Source organism: Aquarana catesbeiana, linkage group LG06, assembly GCF_042186555.1.
Source record: "Aquarana catesbeiana isolate 2022-GZ linkage group LG06, ASM4218655v1, whole genome shotgun sequence".
In the NCBI taxonomy this organism is placed as follows: Eukaryota; Metazoa; Chordata; class Amphibia; order Anura; family Ranidae; genus Aquarana; species Aquarana catesbeiana.
Genome location: NC_133329.1, coordinates 328,318,468 through 328,342,940, shown reverse-complemented (window position 1 = coordinate 328,342,940; position 24,473 = coordinate 328,318,468). Strand labels below are relative to the sequence as shown.

The following is a 24,473-nucleotide window of genomic DNA, read 5'->3' as shown; positions in this document are numbered from 1 at the left end:
AAAACTCTATGTAAGTGTTCCAAGCAGTGCGATAGGCCTTCAGTGTGTTGCATGCCAAGGAGTGGTTATTGAGCTAAGTTGGGTTGGCGAGATGCAACTTCATTCCATCGTCAGCAATGGCTAGGGTGGGACAGGAGTAGTTGTGGGGTCAGCTTCAGGCTCCTGCTGGAAAAACAAAGTAAAGTTGAAATGGGACAGCGCATCAGCTGTGAATTGCATTTGCCTGGAATATGTCTACAGAAATATTAAACTGGTGACAGAGTGACAGCTGCGCTAGCCTGCGCAGGAAGGACATGAGGGGAAAGAAATGGATCTACCTTTATTGATGATGTCGGCTGTGGCCTGATTGTCCATGGTGAAGAGAACTGTCTGTCGTGTCCAAGTGTGGCCCCAGACTTGGGCAGCTGCCACAATGGGATACGGCTCAAAGAGTGATGAAGACTGGGTGAAAGCAGAAATTTAAGAGAATTTCTGGGGGCCAAGGTTCGGCGAACCAGTGGCAGCCGGAAATGGTGGCTGCGGCATCGATGACCACCTGTGGTGGCTCAGCTGACACTGCCAGGATGAACATTGAAATGCTGTTACAGCTGGTGAGGAACTTGTCCCACATAGCTAAGTCTGCTACTGCTGCTTGGTCTAGTTTAAGAATTTGGTCTGGTTCTTGCACTGGTGTGAGAAAAACTAAAAATCTGTGATGTAAAGGACCGTCCTTGAGGAATAATCCTTATCACGAAGTTCAGCATCCCTAGTAAGGATTGTGACTGCCTCATGGTGCACCCTTGTGACCGGCTGAAGTCGTGGATAGCTGTCCTGGTATGGGCTAGTTTGTCGGGAGGCAAGTATGGCACGCATGTCCAGGGTGACACCTAGGAAGGTGATAGAGTGTGCCGAGCCTTCCACTTTTTGCTCGGCTATGGGCACATTGAGATTGCTAAAGACTATTCTCAACCTGTCTAGATCTGCCTTTGGTGTGCCTGGTTGTTCGATGAGCAGGAAGTCATCGAGGTGGTGGATAACTGTCTGACGGTGGGCCTGGTGTGACTTTACCTGAAATGAACTGGCCCACCCCTGTCATGCGACTGACCCTGGTGAAGATGCGAACTGTATGTTCTTCCCCTCCTATATTTTTTTACCTGTAGAGATAAAGTCCAACCTGGTGCCGGATGGAAACCTGAACTAAACTCAGGGAGAAAGACAGAGAAAAGATGAGTGGCCTGCGTGCCACTGGAGATGAATGGCCAACTGGGTGCCGCTGCGTGTTCGTGTGGCTGCTTGTTTGCCACTGAGGTGTGTTTGCAAAATAGTTTGTATGCGGATTTGCACGTAGATGCGTGCCGCAAAGTGTTTTATACTACTAGAGACGATATTGCGTGGTTGCAAGGGTGTCAGTGAGTGTCAGGTTGCTGGGACGATATTGCATGGTTGCAGGGGTCTCAATGAGCATGAAGGGTTTTTTTTGAGAAGACATTGCGTGGTTGCAAGGGTCTAAGTCTGGTTTGCTGAGACGATATTGTGTGGTCGCAAGGGTCTCAGTCTGGTTTGCTGAGATGATATTGCGTGGTTACAAGTGCCTAGATGAGTATGAGGTTTGTTTTGAGATGGCATTGCGTGGTTGCAAGGGTCTCAGTCTGGTTTGCTGAGACGATATTGCGTGGTCGCAAGGGTCTCAGTCAGGTACTGAGACGGTATTGCATGGTTGCAAGGTTCTCGATGAGTATGAGGTTGTGTGAGACGATATTGCGTGGTTGCAAGGGTTTCAGTGAAAGTCAGGCTGCTGAGACAATATTGCAAGGGTCTCGATGAGTATGAGGTTTTTTTTTTTTTTTTTCTTTATTATGATGTTGCATGGTTGCAAGGGTTTCGACAAGTGAGGGGTTGCTGAGACAATATTACAAGACTGCAAGAGTCTCAATGGGTGTCATGTTTGCAAAGACAATATTGTGTTTGCAAGAGTCTCGATGAGTGTGAGGCTGCTGAGACGATATTGCATTTGCAAGGGTCTCAACAAGAGTGTCAGGCTGCTAAGACGATTTGTCTGGCTGCAAGGGTCTCAATGAATGTAAGGTTGCTGGGTCGAGACTGCTTGGTCACAAAAGGTCTTGATGAGTGGGAGGTTGCTCAAGACGGTATTGCGTTGGCTGCAAGGGTCTCGATGAGTGTTAGGCTGCTGAGACGGTACTGTGTTTGCAAGGGTCTCAACAAGGGTGTCAGGCTGCTGAGACAATTTTGCGTGGTTGCAAGGGTCTTAACAGGTGTCAGGTTGCTGGGCCAAGATTGCGTGGTGACAAAGGGGGGTTTAATTATTAATTATTTTTTATTATTTATTTTTTATTTTATTTTATTTTTTTTATTATTTTTTTTTGACAAGTGAGAGGTTACTGAGACGATGTTGCATTTTGCAAGGGTATTAACAAGGGTGTCAGGCTGCTGAGATGATTTGCACGGTTGCAATGGTCTCAACAGGTGTCAGGAAGGTGTGGCGTGATGCCATGCATGAGGCAAAACAACAAGGTTTGATGTAGAAAATAGAACGCGAGATGTGCGTACAAATGATTCATATGTTCCCCTGGGGGAACAGAACACGGGAGAGGCAACAAATTTTTACATGAGAAAACACGGTAACGAATACTACCTTACTACCTGTGACAGTAACCGTGCCACTGGGTTCGCATTGGACTGGAGCGGGAGTGCAACACATCCGAAGAGTGTGGTGTGGCGCATGACGCACACCAAATAACTTTGGTTTGGTAAATAAATTAGAGGAGAACCGTGTACAAATGATTCGTAAGTTCTGATGCAGGAAATAAAACACACGGCATGGGGGATACAAGGAATGGCAACGGTAGAAAGTATGCAATGTATCTGATACGAATCGGTTGTAAAGAGAAATGACTCTGATACGAATCAGTTGTAAAATGTATGAAATTAATCCGATACAAATTGGTAGTAAGGAGTATAAAATTAATCTGATATGAGTTGGTTGTAGAGTGTATGCCACCCCTTGCTCTGAAACCGAAAACATACCAACCACCCAGCCCCCCAGACTAATCAAGTGCAGACAAGGCACCAGGTGGGTCTAATTACCACCTCAATCAGCCACAGAACCCATACAAACAATACATGTTCATCTCCAAATGGATGAGACGGCCACCCTATGGACAGTGAATCTTATAACCAGTAAAGCCTATGGCGAGTGATATTGGACAATGCCTGACAGCGGTTCAGAGGCTTGGATTTACAAATGAATCGTATGTATGGCAGAAGGAACTTACGAATGTACTACGCCTGTGCCCAATGATGTCGGGACATGAGCGACAACAACTTGGAGGCAGTTTTTTTACGAAAGGGATGCAGGATAGGAAGCATAATGAATCGCAAGATTGCACATGTTACGAAAAGGTTCGAATACTATCTGCGACAGTGAGCGGGAACCGCCAACGAAGACCACAAACGGAGAAGCCACAATGCACTTGACTCACGAACATGAGGTGAGCTGGGAAGACTCGGCCCAGTGACATGTAGTATCGGCACTGAATCGACAAAGAGCATGGGCGAGTGAGCTGCTGAAATACCCTCCGGACTCCTCCCATAAATTCAGGCCACCATACTAGCCTTCTTATATATGCAAATATATATACCACTACTAAATAAAAACGTTTCAGATAAGACAATGTTAATTCACTGGTAAAGGAGTGGAGTGCTGTGGGAGCTGATGTCTGAAGTTGTTTGAGTTTCCATATTGATCCAACGTTGGCAACAACAGCAGGAGCATATGTCAGGTGGAACTTTACACCACTGTTGATTTTACAAGGGTAGTACATGGAACACTATCCTAAACTTTCTAAAACAACACCGCCTGACAGCTGTGGAATGCTTTCCCAAGCATTAATTATGAATGATATTAAACTTGGAAGACAACTCACTGGTGACTCAATGTCCTCCAGAAGCAGCACAGAACAGCGTTCACACTTCAGCAGTGTCTGAGCCCGATGCATAATTTTCTTGACAACTTTCTCCAGGTCTGTTTGTTCCTCAAACAGGTCATTCACGACCTCCAGCAAAGCCTGTGTAACATGAGAAACCATTTCATTAACAATTATTGGACAATATTATTGACTTAATGTGCAAATCATATGCATTGTGCACTGTATTGTTCTATTTTTGTTATAATAGATGTTAATATAAAAACAGATTATATGATTTAATGAATTAAAAAACAATATGCATTGTTATCTAATAGACTTGTAAGTGTAATCTTTTAGGCCTCATTCACACTGAAGTACTCCTGCATTTTCTAAATACAGGTGAAGTCATCTGGGAAGTATAAAAAAAGTTTATGCCTCCCAGATGACTTTTTCCTGTGTTTAGATATTCCTGCTTTAAAGGCTCCAATGCACACTGGCTATTTACCCTCGATGCATGAGAGTCTGACAGCTAATGTGGCTGGACAGGGCTGGATGGTGCATGGAGTGGTACAAACATCTAGGGCAGTTTGCCCCCCGGGAAAAATGACCAGAACACAAGAAGTCTGCAGTCTGGGCTTTCGTTCCTGGGTACATACTGCCCTAAGTGTTCATACAGCTAGGTGCAGCATTCAGCTCCGTTCAGCCGCAACAGCTGTCAGACTCCCATAGATTTTAACAGGTTGCTGGCAGCAGGGCTGGACGGGACACCAATTCCTTCCACCCATGGCTTAACCCCAGAGCTCCATGCACTGGGGCTAAATGCCCAGTGTGCATGGGACCTAAACTGTATCTGCAGCCAAAAATGTAATTTTAGCTTTGAATAAAGTAGGGAAGGGTTAAAACCTGCTAAGTTGTTTTTTCCTGTTTGGGTACCATTGGGGAAATTTGAGAAAATCTACAAAATGAGGAGAAATCTCCTTTCAGGCAGTTGTCCCTGGAGCAGGTGTCCCGATTGGAAGATTTCATCTTACCCCATGTTCCAAGAACAACTTTAAAATCTTGAATTTTTCCCTAGGTCACAATGGTGATCAAATACATATAGAATAGTCTCCTGAATCAGAACACAGGCAACAATAAACTTTAGGAGTTATTTTATAACTGCATTTTTCTTGTAGTTTGGCCTACTTCTAAGTTGCATGAAATTGCTTCAAAATGAGTTTGCCTTCTCACTGACTTATATGGGAAGAGAAGAAGTCCTAATAGTAATGATAAGCTTTAGATTCTGACCGGCGTTGAATTTGGGGCAAACTTTGCATATTTTGAACTTACTAAAGGGGCAAACTAAATGAGTTGTTCATTTACCTGCAGACCCAGTCTCTGGCTGCAGCAGTAAGTTAACCACTTGCCAACCAGCCGCTACAATTTTAATGCAGCGCAATGGCACGGCTGGACGAAACGACATTATGTTACGTCACTTCGCCCTGTGGGTACTAGGGGCCCACTGCTCTCCCCGGAGCCGATGTGAGTGATCACCGCTAGGCTCCTGCGATCGCTGCTGACACACTGAGAATCGGGATCTGTGTGTGTAAACACACAGTTTCCGGTTCTCTGAGGGGAGAAGAGACAGATCGTCTGTTCATACAGAGTATGAACAGCAATCTGTCATCTCCCCTACACAGTCCCCTCCCCCCTTCAGTTAGAACACACACTAGGGAACACAATTAATCCCTTGATCGCCCCCCAGTATTAACCCCTTCACTGCCAATATACGCTTATTGCGATTTTTTTTTACCATAAATATGTAGAAGAATACATATAGGCCTAAACTGAGGAAAAAACTGTTTTTTTATATATTTTTGGGGGATATTTATTATAGCAAAAAGTAAAAAATATTGCGTTTTTCTAAATTATCGCTTTTTTTTGTTTATAGCGCAAAAAATAAAAACCGCAGAGGTGATCAAATACCGCCAAAAGAAAGCTCTATTTGTGGGAAAAAAAGGATGTCAATTTTGTTTGGGTGCAACGTCACCTGACCGCACAACTGTCGGTTAAAGCGACGCAGTGCCGAATCGCAAAAAGTGCTCTGGTCAGGAAGGGGGCAAAGTCTTCTGGGGCTGAAGCGGTTAAACGTTTAAGAGCAGTATTATTACTGTGGCATTAAATGTGAAAGCTGCCAGCTCAGGATGCTTGTTAGAGAGCTGGCAGGGGCCGGCTTCCTAATGATCAGTAACACAACCTCACCCAGCTATTCAGCTGTCAGTGAAGATTCTCAGCTGACAGCTGAATGTAAACATAGGGATGTGGATGGTGGCTAACACCACTGACTAAATATGGTCATGGCCATAATTAGTCAATGATATTCACAAAATATGATCATGGCCATGAGTCAGCCACCCACCCCTTTAAGAAGCATTTTTTTTTCTTTGTAAATTTCAGTTTTGCTGTATACATGGTATAGGTGTATCACTTCAAAAGTAAGTTTAAGGCATCCCCAGGCATGTTTTTTTTTTTTTAAATTTAGCATTTTTTGTACTTCACCTTGCTGCTATGGTATTTTATTAGCCTTTAAAATGGTCAGAATTGATTTGAAAGATTCAACTGCCATTGATTTTAGTGAAGTCTGGATTAACATCCAGACTTCAGGTCGATTCTGCTTATCCCTATTTAGCACACAACTCTTATGATATTAAATATCAACAGTAACCAACCAGAGTTCAACTTTTATCAATCTACAGAAGCCAAAGCAGTTAAAAGAGAAGTATGTTTTTTTTTTTTTTTTCATACTTACCTAGGTGGATACAGCATCGTTCTGATACTGCATCTGTCCCCTGGCACCTCGAACACTGAGAACCGAGCGATCAAACACCGCTGATTGCTCGGTTCTCACAGCTCTGTGAGCAGAGAGCTGGTCACTGTCAATCAGCAGCTTTCTGCTCTGCCCCCTTCTCGCACACTGGAGCCCTGGGCTGTGGAGGGAGCGGCTGGTTTAGGCTATCAGTGGCTCGCTGAGAGGCTGAGCCAGGTGGCAGTCCAGGGATCTGGTGGATCCCGATTTCCATGGTCGTGATGACGTCGAGCCTGGACCAGCTCTGTGACGTCAGCAGAGAGAGGACTTCAGCCCGCTTTCTGCTGAAAACGGGTCACAGAAGTGCAAAATGAACTGCACTCCAGTGATCCATAGGAGAAGTACAGCCAAACAAGCTTTGGCTGCACTTCTACTTTAAGGATGATTGCTGATTGATTGACATGAATTTTTCAATTTTACTTGTTGTTAAAACCTAATTATATACTTGATTCATTCCATATTTTTTTCATTACTGTTAAAGACCAATATGTCTACTCGATTAAACACTCAAAGACACTCACCCGACTTCTGTCATATTCCTTTCTTGAGGCAGAAAAAAGTTGAGCATTGGATATGGCAATTCCACAGAATGGGAGGTACATCTGCATAACCTATAACATAAAAATAAAAAAGAAGCTACTAAAATCATACTGTGTATGATGTGGCTAATAACTGTTATGAATACATAGAAAAAGCAATGTGCAATGGATATCAACAGGTTTTCTTTAAAAAAAAAAAAAATCCAACAAATAAAAACTGGCTGCTGAAATTACCATATAATCTTCTGATACTGACCCTCATCTCTTACTATAGGCCATCACTCGCAATGTTTTTTTTTTTTTTAATTCGGCATACCATAGTCAAATACTGATATAAACTGATTTTGCACAGAGGTTTAATGAAAACCGCAGCTTTACTATAAAATAAAACAGGGAAAAGACTCCTCTATGACAATTTTAAAAATTAAAGGGGAATTCAAGGACGGATTAAAGACCCAATTCAGCAGAGATTTCCACGGAATGTGCAAATCCATACAATTGTCTTTTAAGTTCAGGTCACACGATCTTGCTGTCCTACTCTCAATTTCAGAAGTGACACTTTGGGAGGAAGGATCCCTTCAGAGACTCAAGATGATAAGTTAGTCAAGTAACACTGGGAGGAACTGCAAAACATTCAGCGGGCATGACACACAGATTGTGCTGACAATGTAATCCAAAAGCTGCTCTCCTGCGCTTGAGCGGTAAGCTTAGAGGTATATAGTATTATTATTATTATACAGGATTTATATAGCGCCAACAGTTTACGCAGCGCTTTACAATATAAAAGGGAGACAATACAGTTATAATACAATAAAATACAAGAGGATTAAGAGGGCCCTGCTCAGAAGAGCTTACAATCTAATATAGTAAATGGATTCTTCATCAGTGCCAGAAGCCTTAATGCCCCATCAGGACAATGGGTATCCTTATGGGCTGCAAAACAACAACAAGAGTAGGGTGCAGAGACCTAGCGCATTACCAAAATAAATTTTATTTAACAATAAAATAAAACAAGTGTTAAACTCACAAACACATGGCGTGTATATGCATACTGTATCAAGCAAATGAGAACAATCACATCCAGGTCTGCTGTAGTCAACCAGTAGTATTGGAAGACCAGGTAGCGTCTGTAATGGCTAACACGTTTCAAGGGAGAACCCTCTTAATCAGCGCTTCATCAAAGCAGTGAATGACCAACCACTCATTTAAGTGCACATATACAGTATACACGTATCATGCAGTGTCCACATTAATATACTCCACCCCCTCAAATAATTAGGGGGTGGAATCACAACTTCCAATATCTATATAGCCTATGATACATGGATTAAATTGCAGCATATATAACAAACCTAAAGCATTTCACTTATACAATACAGGCATCAGGTCTGGAAGGTTTGATGCACACTAACAAACACATGTATTTGCGTCACTTTTTCATCACCAATTACTAAGTTATTTTTTTGTACTGTGCGTAAAAGTGAAATACATTAACCACTTCAGCCCCGGAAGAATTGGCTGCTCAATGACCAGGCCATTTTTTGCGATCCTGCACTGCGTCGCTTTAACTGACAATTGCGTAGTCGTGCGATGTGGTACCCAAACAAAATTGACATCCTTTTTTTCCCACAAATAGAGCTTTCTTTTGGTGGTATTTAACCATCTCTGCAGTTTTTATTTTTTGCGCTATAAACAAAAAAAGAGCGACAATTTTGAAAAAAACACAGTATTTTGTACTTTTTGCTGTAATAAATAGCCCAAATTTTTTTTTAAAAAAAGCTAATTTTTTCCTCAGTTTAGGCTGATATGTATTCTTCTACATATTTTTGGTAATAAAAATCACAAAAAGCGTATATTGATTGGTTTGCGCAAAAGTTATAGCGTCTACAAAATAGGGGATAGGTTTGTGGCATTTTTAATTTTTTTTTTTCTTTTACTAGAAATGACGGCGATCTGCGATTTTTATCAGGACTGCAACATTATGGCGGATATATCAGGAACACTTTTGACATATTTTTGGGACCATTGGTATGTATACAGCGATTAGTGCTATAAAGATGCACTGATTACTGGGTAAATGTCACTCGGAAGGGGTTAACACTAGGGGGCGATCAAGGAGTTAACTGTGTTCCCTATGTGTGTGTTCTAACTGTGGGGGATGGAAAGACTATATTGTGGTTTCCAGCTTGTAGGAACTCACAATCTCTCTCTCTTCTCCTCATAGAACTGGCATGTGTGTGTTCACACAGACACACGTCCTTGTTCTGCCTCTCATGGCCAGTTTTTTGTTTCTGGTAAAGAGGGTGCTCCCTTGAAATGTGTCGGCCATTATGGAAGCTGCCTGGTCTTCCCATACTACTGGTTGACTACAGCAAACCTGGAGGCGATTGTTCTCACTTGCTATGATATACATATGCATGCCATGCATTTGTGAGCATAACACTTGTTGCTTTTATTCTTAAATAAAATTTATTTTGGTAATGCGTTAGGTCAGTGCGCCCTTATCTTATTGCTGTTTTGCAATCTGCCTCTATGAGCAATGCAAAAGAAGCTGAGTATACAGTGGGGCTCCACCTTCAGTGTACACCTAAAGCCATGGTGGCAACAGAGATGGAAGGATTGTTGTCATTTTATTATGGTGTGACCATTACAGGTCATAAGAACTTTTACTTAGGTCAGAACTGAGATTTAAGCCTAGTACACACGGGCCGAATGTCAGACTGCATTGCTCGGTTCAATAGAAACTGGCCAACATTCAGTACGTGTGTACTGCAGTCGGTCATGACTGAAAAAGGTCTGCTGATTGGGCGATCAGCGCTCTCAGCCAATGGCTGAGATCTCTGACCGAAGTGTTCTGGTAGGGGGCCATCCCCCTGTCAGAACACAATAGAACAGCAGGGGAGATCGCTGTTCTAAGATGGTATAATTAGTACATCGGCTCCTCCTGAGATGTCAGTTTTTATTTGTTCAGTCCTGCTGGGTTGAAAAAAAAAAAAGCTGCTAGTGTGTAGGCCTTAGTGCTAGTAGTAAATCAAGATTGCTGGGTGCAGAGCCATACGGTATAGGCCAAGGTACATTGATTATGGGTTAGGGTTTGCAGGAGGTGAACAAAACTGCTGGTTTCATCTAACCAGGGATCACAAAAAAACTTCTTAACCTTCTCCCTGCAGTGGTTCACATTGCTAAGGTGAAGTTATATTGTCATATAAAGCAGCAGTGTCCAACCTTTTGACCTTCCTGGGCCACATTGAAAGAAGAGGAATTGTCTTTGGCTACACAAAAAATACACTAACAATAAGGATAACGGATGAGCAGAAAAAGTCTGGCAGATCACAAGTTAACAATCACTATATAGATAAGGTCTAATGAATATAATATCTGTGTAATAAAGCTTTCTTTTTTTGCAATATTTTTTATTATGAAAGTAAGAGGGCAACATAAAAGTAGTGTGATATTTGACACTGTTTTTCATAAACGCATTAATATCTGGTTCTATGGATGTATTAGATATAAAAGAAGAGAGCGCAAAGTCATCCTAGTGTAACTCGGCTTTAATATGGTAAAGTTAAAAACACTACAAACACTACAAAGAGGCCACGCCTCCAAAACGCGTTGTCATGGAAACTGTGTGACGTTCACACACTCTTCCCCCCTGCATCCTGCTTGTGTGGGTTTGTGTGTCCTCGGAGAGCAGTGCCAGCTGGACCAGGCGCATTCGCATTAGGATCTGCACGTGGAGCGTGGTGGTGGATAGCTTAGGAAGTGCTGCCAGGATCTGGGCAGCTAGATTGAACATCCATGGCTCTCACTTCCACTGTCGGGATCTTGAGGGGGTATTAGGAGTGCGGCCACAGTGGAATCCTTATACTGTATCTATCTTCACACAATGTGAACAAAAGGGAAAACTAAATGGTGGGACTTTAAATGAAGCAACCACTACGTTGTAAAAACCAATCAGTATACCAATGTTTATTAATTGCAAGGTTTGTACATAACCCAAGGAGTAATAAATAATAAATAATAAATTCATATAGCAATGCACTAAGGGTCTAAATGAGCAGATCTAGACAATACAATGTAGTACACGATAAGTTCATTAACAAGAAAACAATGTATAGCAGTATAATATGTTAATGAACAATGGTTGACAGGATCAGGACATTCCACATCAATGCAAAGCTGATATAATAGTGTACATAGTTTTAAGTTGGGTATGTAAACCCCAATGGTAACAACAACAATATTAGGGTATAAAAGCAAGGGTAGATTGATTAATAAAAGTAAATAAAGTATAATACAAATATTGGACATAGATACTGTGACAACGCATCATAGGAAAGCTCTACGCGTTTCGTGGTCATACCACTCGTCAGGAGCAGATGCAAAATTAGGGGGTATCTATAATGAAATACAATTACCAGAATGAGTATAATATAAAATATACAATTGTAAAAAATGTATAAGAAAGGGAAACAAAATAAAGGTCCCAAACATTCTCACCTTGTTAAAGTATAAAATATATATAAATATAAATGAAAATGGTATCCCAGGTAAGAGACATTATAGGGCACGTCAACCCGGAAGCTGAGATGGAGAACCTCAAGGCACGGCACAGAAACAGTGACCAGTAGTGATTGTATGACAGGATGAGCCAATTTTTAACTGTGGTATATATAGTGTTTAGTATGAATCGTCACAATGTAGTACACGATAAGTTCATTAACAAGAAAACAATGTATAGCAGTATAATATGTTAATGAACAATGGTTGACAGGATCGGGACATTCCACATCAATGCAAAGCTGATATAATAGTGTACATAGTTTTAACTTGGGTATGTAAACCCCAATGGTAACAACAACAATATTAGGGTATAAAAGCAAGGGTAGATTGATTAATAAAAGTAAATAAAGTATAATACAAATATTGGACATAGATTATTTTTTATTTTTCATTTATCTTGTTATCTTTTTACACACTTCAATCTTGGGGAGTTTTTTCTCCAATTTTTCTAGCTGTGGAACTGGTTTACTCTATTATTTTACCATTTTTTACTTATTGATTCCTACAGATACCTCTGGGAGTTAGCTACAAGACGATTCATACTAAACACTATATATACCACAGTTAAAAATTGGCTCATCCTGTCATACAATCACTACTGGTCACTGTTTCTGTGCCGTGCCTTGAGGTTCTCCATCTCAGCTTCCGGGGTTGACGTGCCCTATAATGTCTCTTACCTGGGATACCATTTTCATTTATATTTATATATATTTTATACTTTAACAAGGTGAGAATGTTTGGGACCTTTATTTTGTTTCCCTTTCTTATACATTTTTTACAATTGTATATTTTATATTATACTCATTCTGGTAATTGTATTTCATTATAGATACTCCCTAATTTTGCATCTGCTCCTGACGAGTGGTATGACCACGAAACGCGTAGAGCTTTCCTATGATGCGTTGTCACAGTATCTATGTCCAATATTTGTATTATACTTTATTTACTTTTATTAATCAATCTACCCTTGCTTTTATACCCTAATATTGTTGTTGTTACCATTGGGGTTTACATACCCAAGTTAAAACTATGTACACTATTATATCAGCTTTGCATTGATGTGGAATGTCCTGATCCTGTCAACCATTGTTCATTAACATATTATACTGCTATACATTGTTTTCTTGTTAATGAACTTATCGTGTACTACATTGTATTGTCTAGATCCGCTCATTTAGACCCTTAGTGCATTGCTATATGAATTTATTATTTATTATTTATTACTCCTTGGGTTATGTACAAACCTTGCAATTAATAAACATTGGTATACTGATTGGTTTTTACAACGTAGTGGTTGCTTCATTTAAAGTCCCACCATTTAGTTTTCCCTTTTGTTCAATGTATCGGGGATGGAGGCGTATGTGTAGTTCACTGCCTCATTTAAAGTCCCACTTTAGCTTTAGGTTCAATTTGTTCTTGTATACAACTAGGGATGGAAGCAGATCACTAAAACATTCTATCTACTTTATTACAATCTGTGACCTTTCTAGCCACCACGCCAATTCCTCCATCAGGGACCATGTTTACCAGCTTGGGGTGAGGTTTGCTTTGTCATACCCGGAAGCTGCGACCCGCACCGTGACCTCTCCCTCCCCTCCCACCTGCGGGGGGTGGGGTAGGCACCCGCTGTGGGTCGACGCCACGCCTACGTGTCCTACGGATGACGTCATATCCTGACGCCATTCCGTTGACACGTGTGTCCATCTGCGCATTCCAGGGAGGTTAATTTGGCGCCAAACGCCGTGCACACAATGTGGCTCGGACGGCGGCGCCACCCCCTTTGATTACGCTGCGTGACGTTGATGGTTGCCCCTAGTGCACGGCCGCTATTTAAACCCCACATATCTTCATGCTCACACCATTAATGGCTTCCCTCACTAAGCATTTAGTGCTGCACGGTTTTTGGATTTTAAACTATCTACACCTATTTATGCAGGTACCTATGCTACACTACACTCTAGAAACATACCTTAATCACATCTTTATTTCATTTCTACACTTCCCTATTTTTACACTTTCTACACTTTTTCATTTTTAATTTTTATTATTTTTTATTTTTCATTTATCTTGTTATCTTTTTACACACTTCAATCTTGGGGAGTTTTTTCTCCAATTTTTCTAGCTGTGGAACTGGTTTACTCTATTATTTTACCATTTTTTACTTATTGATTCCTACAGATACCTCTGGGAGTTAGCTACAAGACGATTCATACTAAACACTATATATACCACAGTTAAAAATTGGCTCATCCTGTCATACAATCACTACTGGTCACTGTTTCTGTGCCGTGCCTTGAGGTTCTCCATCTCAGCTTCCGGGGTTGACGTGCCCTATAATGTCTCTTACCTGGGATACCATTTTCATTTATATTTATATATATTTTATACTTTAACAAGGTGAGAATGTTTGGGACCTTTATTTTGTTTCCCTTTCTTATACATTTTTTACAATTGTATATTTTATATTATACTCATTCTGGTAATTGTATTTCATTATAGATACCCCCTAATTTTGCATCTGCTCCTGACGAGTGGTATGACCACGAAACGCGTAGAGCTTTCCTATGATGCATTGTCACAGTATCTATGTCCAATATTTGTATTATACTTTATTTACTTTTATTAATCAATCTACCCTTGCTTTTATACCCTAATATTGTTGTTGTTACCATTGGGGTTTACATACCCAAGTTAAAACTATGTACACTATTATATCAGCTTTGCATTGATGTGGAATGTCCTGATCCTGTCAACCATTGTTCATTAACATATTATACTGCTATACATTGTTTTCTTGTTAATGAACTTATCGTGTACTACATTGTATTGTCTAGATCCGCTCATTTAGACCCTTAGTGCATTGCTATATGAATTTATTATTTATTATTTATTACTCCTTGGGTTATGTACAAACCTTGCAATTAATAAACATTGGTATACTGATTGGTTTTTACAACGTAGTGGTTGCTTCATTTAAAGTCCCACCATTTAGTTTTCCCTTTTGTTCAATGTATCGGGGATGGAGGCGTATGTGTAGTTCACTGCCTCATTTAAAGTCCCACTTTAGCTTTAGGTTCAATTTGTTCTTGTTCACACAATGTGAGTTTGACCATTGTAGTGTTTTTAACTTTACCATATAAAAGCTGAGTTACACTAGGGCGGCTTTGTGCTCTCTTCTTTTGTGTTTTTGTCTAGATGTATTCCTGCCACCCAGAGGATCCATAGAGAGCAGCAGCACCCTTTGACTTGTCTAACTATCGCCAATAGCCAACTGCGGGGCTATACTAAACTGTTGATCAGTGCACCTGCTAGTTTTTTCTTTTGTGTGTATTTTATGAATGTAATAGCAATTCTGATGGGATTTTCAAGGTGCTTACCTGATATTTTGGTTCTAATTTTGCTTATTGCAAATTGTCCTGCATCCTTGAAAATAGTTGCTCACAAATATAGCTTGCTGCCAAAAACTGATGACATGACTAAGTTGTGAATGTAAAGAGTAGGATATTTTCTCTTTTTTTTTTTCTTTTTTTTTTTCTTAGGCCATATGTGTTTGCCAAATGTAAATGCATTTTTACAAAAAAATCCCCCCCAAAATTAACATTTTTAAGTAAGTATTATGATTTTGTGTTAGGCTGCATTCATAGCCAGCTTGGGCCGAATGCAGTCTGTGGGCCGTAGGTTGGACACCTCTGCTATAAAGGTATTTGATGAGAAACTGATTTAGTAAAATGTTAACTTTTTTTTGCACTTATACATCAGTGCCTTATTGGGGTTGATTTACTAAAACTGGAGAGTACAAAATCTGGTACAGCTGTGCATGGTAGTCAATCAGTTTCTAACTTCAGCTTGTTCAACTAAGCTTTGACAATAAAACCTGGAAGCTGTTTGGTTTCTATGCAGAACTACACCAGATTTTGCACTCTGCCGCTTTAGTAAATCAACCCCATAATGCCATAGAACTATTTACAATAATCACCACCCCAGAAGTAGTTACAGTGCCCACCCCTAGCACAGTTATACAGACAAATCAAACTCCGTTGAAAAATAACATCATACTAAATAGCATAGCTACAGAATTGGTTTCTACTTAGGCCATGCTTACCACATTTAAAAGTAATTCTACATAATTTTGCAACATGGTATATTAATTTAAACGTATTTTAAAGTATTTTAGAAAAGAAAATTATTTTCAAAAAAATCTATTTGTGTATTGGCTGATTGAAAAACTTGCTAAATGTTAATGCATCGTGAGTTATAAATTAGCATGGACTACAGAGGCCAATTTCACAAATTTGTATTGCAGCAGTGTGCAGCAAAATAAAAGCGTTATCGCAACACCCGCTATCACACCCCGATGTGCCTCCACAATACATCTGCACCACAATGTACTGTGTGTGTTACAGTACTATAAAACAGTTTGGGGGTCTTGTTCAAAGATTCTATTGCATGTTTAATGCTACTTCTTTATGATTCAAGTAACCCACTAGTATATTTTGGAGTTGTGAGATATAATTGTAGTAAGAACCCGTGTAAACGCAGGGGAAATACACACACTCCATGCAGATAGTGTCCTTGGTAATACCTGGACCCAATAAACACTGCAGCACCATGCTTATTATTGCAACCATAGCTTAAAATAACACAATAACCTAATTATAAGATTTAAACCAAAACTCTATGCAGTCTTGGAGATGAAATAGTTTGCTGATACTTACAGTTCCCCAGCTGCTCTAAAAAAGCCTCAAACTTTTGGCCATTGGCAGAAAGTCAAAGGACATCTGTTCTGTGACCTGTACAATGTGCCACTGACTGTGTATGAGTCATCTCTTTCCTTCCTCACATAGTTAAACTGTAATGGTTAGCTTCCACTTCACCCATTACATTTCGGTCTATTATTTATGTCTGTCATATTCATAGTGATTTGAGTTCGGAAAACCATGGTGAAACAATGATGCAAATTTGTAGGCACAGATGTTGTTTACAAGCAAAGGGAACAACTCCCCGAGGCAGATAAGATAGGAAAAACTGGGCCACAAGATGTTACGGATGTCCCTTGACTGAACAAATAAAAATCTCCAGAAGTTATAATATTCTGTAGAACTCTGTTACTGGACTCTGTAATAACCCAGCTGTGTAGACGAGCAGCTTAAATGTCAAACAGAATACCAAAAACAAGTAATTTCAACTGGTGTATGTAGTACATATTAACTAAAATAAAGACTATGGCTGTATTGGCCACTCCAAGGAGAGTGAAATTCTAGGGGGCCCCATCACAGTGGCCAGCCTCAGTAAAACCAGGGACAGTATGTAAAAATCTGTATTTTTTTACATCTGTCCCTGAAATGTCCGACACCGACGATTATATCTGCTCCACCTCTGCACTGCCCCCTCAGCCAATAGGAACATGCTGTACACGCCCCCTTCCACAGTGTGGCTTTTTTGACACAGGAGCAGGAGATGCCGACTGCTGGAGGAGAGCAGAGGGAGGCGGGGACACCACTTGCAGTGTGGGACGGGCTGCTGCCTGATAAGATAATCTGGCTGAGCTTTACAAAATGGATTCTAGTCAGTGGATTACGCTGGTGAGCAGAGAATGAGAGGGAGGATGTGTTTCCTCTAGCAGAGCTCCTCCTGTCTCTGAGGCTATTAGATCGATTTTGTGTGTGAGAAGTGCAATACTCCTGGAGGAAGAACATGTCCTGAATGTCTCCCCCAATCTCTACTACACCTCCCTACTCATTAGCTGCCCACCACTACACAGGCACAGTCCCCTCCTCTCTTGTATTACCACCTAATGTGTATGTGAGCTGCTGGGGGACTACAAGTCCCAGCATGCCAGGAGATGGGGGCAGCATTGTGTTCAATCAGGCTGATTTTTGGGTGAAATGTGCTGGTGTGTGTATGTGTAATTGTGTGTGTATACTGTATGTATATTGTACAGTGGCGGCTGGTGCTCAAAATTTTTTGGGAGGTGCAAGCAAACTGAAAAAAAAAAAACATCAATTGCAGCCACTGTGCCCATCAAGCGCAGCCACTGTGTCATTAATTGCCCCCACTGTGCCATCAAATGCAGCCACTGTGCCCATCAAACGCAGCCACTGTGCCATCAAACACAGCCACTGTGCCCATTAAACACAGCCACTGTGCCCATCAAACGCAGCCACTGTACCCATAAATTGCTGCTACTGTCCCCATCAATTGCTGACACTGTTCCCATCAATTGCTGACATTGTGCCCATCGATTGCTGCCAGTGTGCCCATCAATTGCTGCTACTGTGCCCATCAATTGCTGCCAGTGTGCTCATCAATTGCCACTATTGTGCCCCTCAATTGCTGCCAGTGTGCCCATCAATTTTTGACACTGTGCCCATCAATTGCTTCCATTGTGCCCATCAATTGCTGCCCGTGTTCCCATCAATCGCCGCTACTGTGCCCATCAATTGCCGCCAGTGTGCCCATCAATTGCCCCTGCTGTGCCTATCAAATGTTGCCAGCGTGCATCCCCCACCCACCCGGCAATTACCTTGTCTCGGTGGGGCAGCGGGTCACGGCAGCAGGCGGCGAGCGGTGTTCTCCACGCTCCTCGATGTCTTCTCCCGTCGTTCCTTCCCGTCCTCTGCGATAGGTGTCCAATCACAGCACCTGTCGTTTCAGCCTATCAGGTGACAGGTAACAGACCCGAGCATCTGATTGGCTGAGAGGTGGTTCAGTATTAGGAAAGCGAATATTCATTATTCATTATACAATGCTGAGTGAACAGCGAGCGCCCAGCATGGCGCCTGCTTTTCACCGTTTTGGAAGCCTATTAGAGCCTATAGATCTAATCAGGTGCTTACAAAAAATACCCCGCCGCTGTAATTCAGGTGCCCGGCGCCCGAAAAGGGGCCGGACACCTGAATAGGGGGTGGCAGCGGCGACCATAGATAGATTCATGCAATGCATGAATCTATCTATGGTGATAGAGAGGTGACAGGAAAGAGGGGGCGCCCTTATGGACGCACCGCCATTGATACTGAATGTGTGTGTGTATACTGTATGTATACTGTGTATGTATACTGTATGTATACTGCATGTGTGTGTATACTGTATGTATACTGTATGTGTGTATGTATACTGCATGTGTGTGTATACTGTATGTATACCTTATGTGTGTATGTATACTGCATGTGTGTATATACTGTATGTATAGTATACTGTATGTATTAAAAATCTTTCTTTGCATCTCAATGCTGCTGATCTTCTTCAGCTAATTTCTGAGCTGATGCGTGTCCTGTCCATGTTTTCTGTCCATGTTTTTCTGTATGTGTGTATGTATACTGTGCATGTGTGTCTATATGTATGTATACTGTGCATGCGTGTGTGTGTATACTGTATGAAGCAGGTGTGCCCACTGCTGCTCAACAGAAGCCGATCTAACAATCCCATGTCCGTGAAAAATGCACTTGTTGCCATTTGTAGCCATCTGATTGGTGCACTGCAGAGAAATCTTCTATTGCCGGGGGGCCCCATGAGTTGTCAGTCCGCCCCTGTTCTCTGCAGATGGTGCCCTGTTTTAAAATATAAGGTCTCACCTAGGAGATGGAAGGAATAGAATGTGAGGTTTTCAAGGCTCTCTGTATTACTCTTTGGGAGACTCACTCCATGTGTATTTTCTAATGACCACAAAGAAAGTGAGGGAATTAGGGAAACGGGGAGTAACCATAATCTAAACCTTCCCCAATTCCAATAAAAATTATTTTTATTGCTGTCTGAGTAACCGTAATGTGTCAGGAAATTTCTCAAACACAGGGACAATATCAAAAACATGACAATGGTTCTAACCCTACCTCACCTCTAACGCAAAAGAGAATTAAAGAAGTTTCCAAGGTCAGAACTGAAGACCAAACTACCTGCAGTAACAATTAAAAAGCGAATCACAGGTTCAATATCCTGATCAAACATAGGCTCAATCCAAAGCAATCAGATAGTCACTGTGGGCTATAAATCACACTCCAAAATCCCTTAAGCTCTTTCCGATTAAAAACAGCAGGGCCTTCATTGGATCATGCTCACACCACTCACCAGGTAAAGGGTGAGAAACCAGTTATTTGAGGCATACTGGACATTCCAGAAACCATAAGGATGTACTCCTAAGGGCCAAATAAAGATCCAGAGGGACACATAATTGAAATCCTGTGCCAAGTTCCTACTGGAATTTCCCTACAAAAACATTGCCAGCTCTTGGTACTAATCAGGAAGCACTTTAACAGTTTTCAGCAAGACAATTTGCTCACTGAACCTTTATTCTGAGATTTATTTAATCCATTGCAATTATATTTTAGTAGCTGTCCACACTGCTTCAGGCTAGAGGTGTAGCCTGACTTTAGCTGTTTCTTGTTCTCTCTCAGAACTAAAGAGGGTAATGTATTTTCACACAACCAACTTCCAGACAAACCACTGCAGCTGCTGGCTGCAAGCACATCCCATTGGCATTCGGTAACAGTCCAATACAAACTGTAGACAAAACACACTCTCCACACTGCCTCCACAGCTTTTATTGTTTATTCATCTGAAAACAATACCTACAGAATTTCTTGACACGTATAATGCAAGTTAGGTCGATCAAAAGATACTGAATCAAATTCACAGTCAGATTAAAGTATACCACATCGAATCACTTTTTTAGACAATTACCACTATATACATAACCCTATAAAAGCTGAATAAAAAGAAAGGCTAAGGAAAATACTTGCTAAAATTATAACACATCAAGGAAAAGAAAACAGCTGTAGCTAAAATGCATATAAAAAAAACAACATTTAGGTAGTACATGTTTATTCCTAATAAAAATATAAGCATAACTGATTATGTACAGTATGCATTACATTGACCTATTTTTGATTTTGCAACTGCATAGGACATAAAGTTGTTATAAACACAATTCTTGTTTTAAAGCAAACTGCTAAAATTCACATCCAATATTTCTAAATTTGTGTCTTTTATTAAAATAATAGCTGGTGATCCTGCCATTAAGGTACTACTTCAGGCATATCCTATTATAGGGTAAGAACGCTTTGTCCCTGTCTCCAAAGTGTTCTCCTGCTTCATCAACTTATCACATGCTCTTCCAATGCAGACTATAATCTGCCGTGCTGATGAATAGGGATGAGCTTCACGTTCGAGTTGAACCCATGTTCGACTCAAACATCGTCTGTTCGATCGTTCGCCGAATTGCGAACGATATGGGCCGTTCGCGCCAAATTCGTGTGGCGCGTCACGGCCCATAAATCACTGCGGCATCGCAGTGCATTGCTGGCTGATGATTGGCCAAGCATGCACTATGGCCCGCATGCTTGGCCAATCACAGCGCCGTCAGTAGAGAGAGCTGTAATTGGCCAAAGCCACGGTGGCTTTGGCCAATTATGGCTCAGGCGGTTTAGAACATGCCCCACACTATATAAGGCCGCCTGCACGGCGGCCCTGTGTAGTGTGTTCCGGCATGCTTAGAGAGAGAGAGAGAGAGAGAGAGAGAGACAGTGTCATTTCATTTGAGTTAGCTAGATTAGGCAGGACAGTCAGTGACTTAGCTGCACTTACAGTGTATTGTGTATATATATATATATATATATATATATATATATATATATATGCATCCCAGGTGTTGTGTATATATATATATATATATATATATATACATACACTGTATTCAGTTTAGCTAGATCCGTTCCTGGTATCTTCCTACTGACAGACAGGCTTGTCTTGTTACAGTATTTACAGCTACCTGAGGAAAATTGCTGGTGTTCTTTTGATCCTATTAGTACCACAGTCAGGCAGCTAGACTATTTACAGTTAGTGTAGTGCGTCCTCCTCACAGTGTTCAGTTAAAGCTACAAGTTAGTTTAGTGTGACCTCTGCACAATGTTCAGCTAAAACTACAAGTTAGTGTAGTGCGTTCTCCTCACAGTGTTCAGCTAAAGCTACAAGTTAGTTTAGTGTGACCTCTGCACAGTGTTCAGCTAAAGCTACAAGTTAGTGTAGTGCGTCTTCTGAACAGTGTTCAGCTAAAACTACATTTTAGTGTAATGAGACCTCTGCACAGTGTTCAGCTAAAGCTACAAGTTAGTGTAGTGCGTCCTCTGAACAGTGTTTAGCTAAAACTACAAGTTAGTGTAGTGCAACCTCTGCACAGTGTTCAGCTAAAGCTACAAGTTAGTGTAGTGCGTCCTCCTCACAGTGTTCAGCTAAAACTACAAGTTAGTGTAGTGCGACCTCTGCACAGTGTTCAGCTAAAGCTGTAAGTTAGTGTAGTGCGTCCTCCTCACAGTGTTCAGCTAAAGCTACAAGTTAGTGTAGTGAGACCTCTGCACAGTGTTCAGCTAAAGCTACAAGTTAGGGTAGTGCGTCCTCCTCACAGTGTTCAGCTAAAGCTACAATTTAGTGTAGTGCGTCCTCCTCACAGTGTTCAGCTAAAACTACAAGTTAGTGTAGTGTGACCTCTGCACAGTATTCAGCTAAAGCTACAAGTTAGTGTAGTGCGTCCTCTGAACAGTGTTCAGCTAAAACTACAAGTTAGTTTTTTGCGAGCTCTGCACAGTGTTCACCTAAAGCTACCTGTAGAAGGTTGGTGGTATTTTCCTGATCCTATCACTACCGCAGGCAGCTAAATAAGCTACAAGTTAGTTTTTTGCAAGCTCTGCACAGTGTTCAGCTAAAACTACAAGTTAATGTAGTGCGAGCTCTGCACAGTGTTCAGCTTAAGCTACCTGTAGAAGGTTGGTGGTGCTTTCCTGATCCTATCACTACCGCAGGCAGCTAAATAAGCTACAAGTTAGTTTTTTGTGAGCTCTGCACAGTGTTCAGCTAAAGCTACCTGTAGAAGGTTGGTGGTGTTCTCATACTACAGGCAGGCAGTTGATTTTGCTAGCTGCTGTCAGGGCCGGTACAAGGCAGGGGCGGAAGGGGCACGTGCCCTGGGCGGTACCATTTGCTATAAGGGGGGGGGCGCAGCCTGCAGGTGACGTTCTACCACGGCCGCCGCCCACCAGTGTGTACAATAGTACAACTACTGTCTACAGTCAAGTGCATTTACAGCGCCCAGCGGCACTGTACAAATTGCCTTTGTGCGCTCCTGCATCCTCCCTTCCCTCAGCACACAACTACACTCTTACAGTTTACTCCCCTATGGAGGAGTCTCGTAGTCCCTGCCAGCGCCGTGACGTCACGCACGGCCAGAGGCGAGGTGGGAGGATGCAGAGGAGCGCAGGGAGGCGGGAGCTGTGTCGGCGCGCAGGGAGGCGGGAGCTGTGTCGGCGCGCTGTCACCTCAAGGAGCGAGCCGAGCTGAGCTGAGGAGCTGCTGCCTGCCTGGCTGGCTGGCTGGCTGGCTCTAGTAGCTGCTGCTGGATTCAATCTGGAAGGAGGCGAAGGTAGACGATTGCAGTGCCAGTGTTCTGACTCAGATCATCAGCAATGGTGGTCACTGGTCATTAACCTCGCCTCAGCCTCCTCCCCTCCCCCAATCCAGCCATTTATTAATCTGTTTTTTAGTGTTTACTTACACAATTTCAGACTCAGAACTTCTGAGTCTGAACTTGTGTAAGGAAACACTAAAAAACAGATTAATAAATGGCTGGATTGGGGGAGGGGAGGAGGCTGAGGCGAGGTTAATGACCAGTGACCACCACTGCTGTTTAACCACTTAACAACCGACCCATAGCCGAATGACGGCTACAGGGTGGTTGCTTAACTCCGGGAGGACGTACTATGATGTCCTCCCAGAATTCCCCTCTCGCAGTGCTGTGGGCTGGATGTGTAGTGCCCACAGCGCTGCTCAGTGACATCCAGCCATCCATCCATCCATGCTCAGCCATCCCTAATGCTCTGCAATGCCCCACAATACTCTGCAATGCCCCAGAATACTGTGCAATACTCTGTAATGCCCCACAATACCCCGCAATACTCTGCAATACCCCGCAATACTCTGCAATACCCCGCAACACTGCAGTACCCTGCAATACCCCGAAATACTCTGCAATACCCCACAATACTCTGCAATACCCCGCAATACTCTGCAATACCCCACAATACTGTGCAATACTCTGCAATACCCCGAAATACTCTGCAATACCCCGCAATACTCTGCAATACTTTGCAATACCCCGCAATACTTTGCAATACTCTGCAATACCCCGCAATACCGTGCAATACTCTGCAATACCCAGCCATACTCTGCAATACCCCGCAATACTCTGCAAAACCCCGCAATACTCTGCAATACTTTGCAATACCCCACAACACTGTGCAATACTCTTCAATACCCCACAATACTGTGCAATACCCCGCAATACTCTGCAATACCCCGCAACACTGTGCAATACTCTGCAATACCCCACAACACTGTGCAATACTCCGCAATACCCCGCAATACTCTGCAATACCCCACAACACTGTGCAATACTCTGCAATACCCCACAATACTGTGCAATACTCTGCAATACCCCGCAATACTCTGCAATACTTTGCAAAACCCCGCAATACTCTGCAATACCCCGCAATACCGTGCAATACCCAGCGATACTCTGCCATACCCAGCCATGCTCAGCCATACCCAGCCATGCTCGGCCATACTCGGCTGTACTCGGCC

The 24,473-nt window shown here is 42.1% G+C and overlaps 1 protein-coding gene across 2 annotated transcripts in view; it reads right to left on the bottom strand.

Annotated features, from left to right (window-relative positions):
• Positions 1-24,473, bottom strand: part of PDE11A (phosphodiesterase 11A) — a 988,141-nt gene that overhangs the window by 491,310 nt on the left and 472,358 nt on the right. For both annotated transcript variants that reach the window (XM_073633831.1, XM_073633832.1), the window contains 2 exons: positions 7,272-7,361; positions 3,924-4,064 (listed from right to left, as the gene is read on the bottom strand). In XM_073633831.1, the coding sequence (XP_073489932.1) occupies positions 3,924-4,064; positions 7,272-7,361 (231 nt within the window). The remainder of the gene's footprint in view (positions 1-3,923; positions 4,065-7,271; positions 7,362-24,473) is intronic.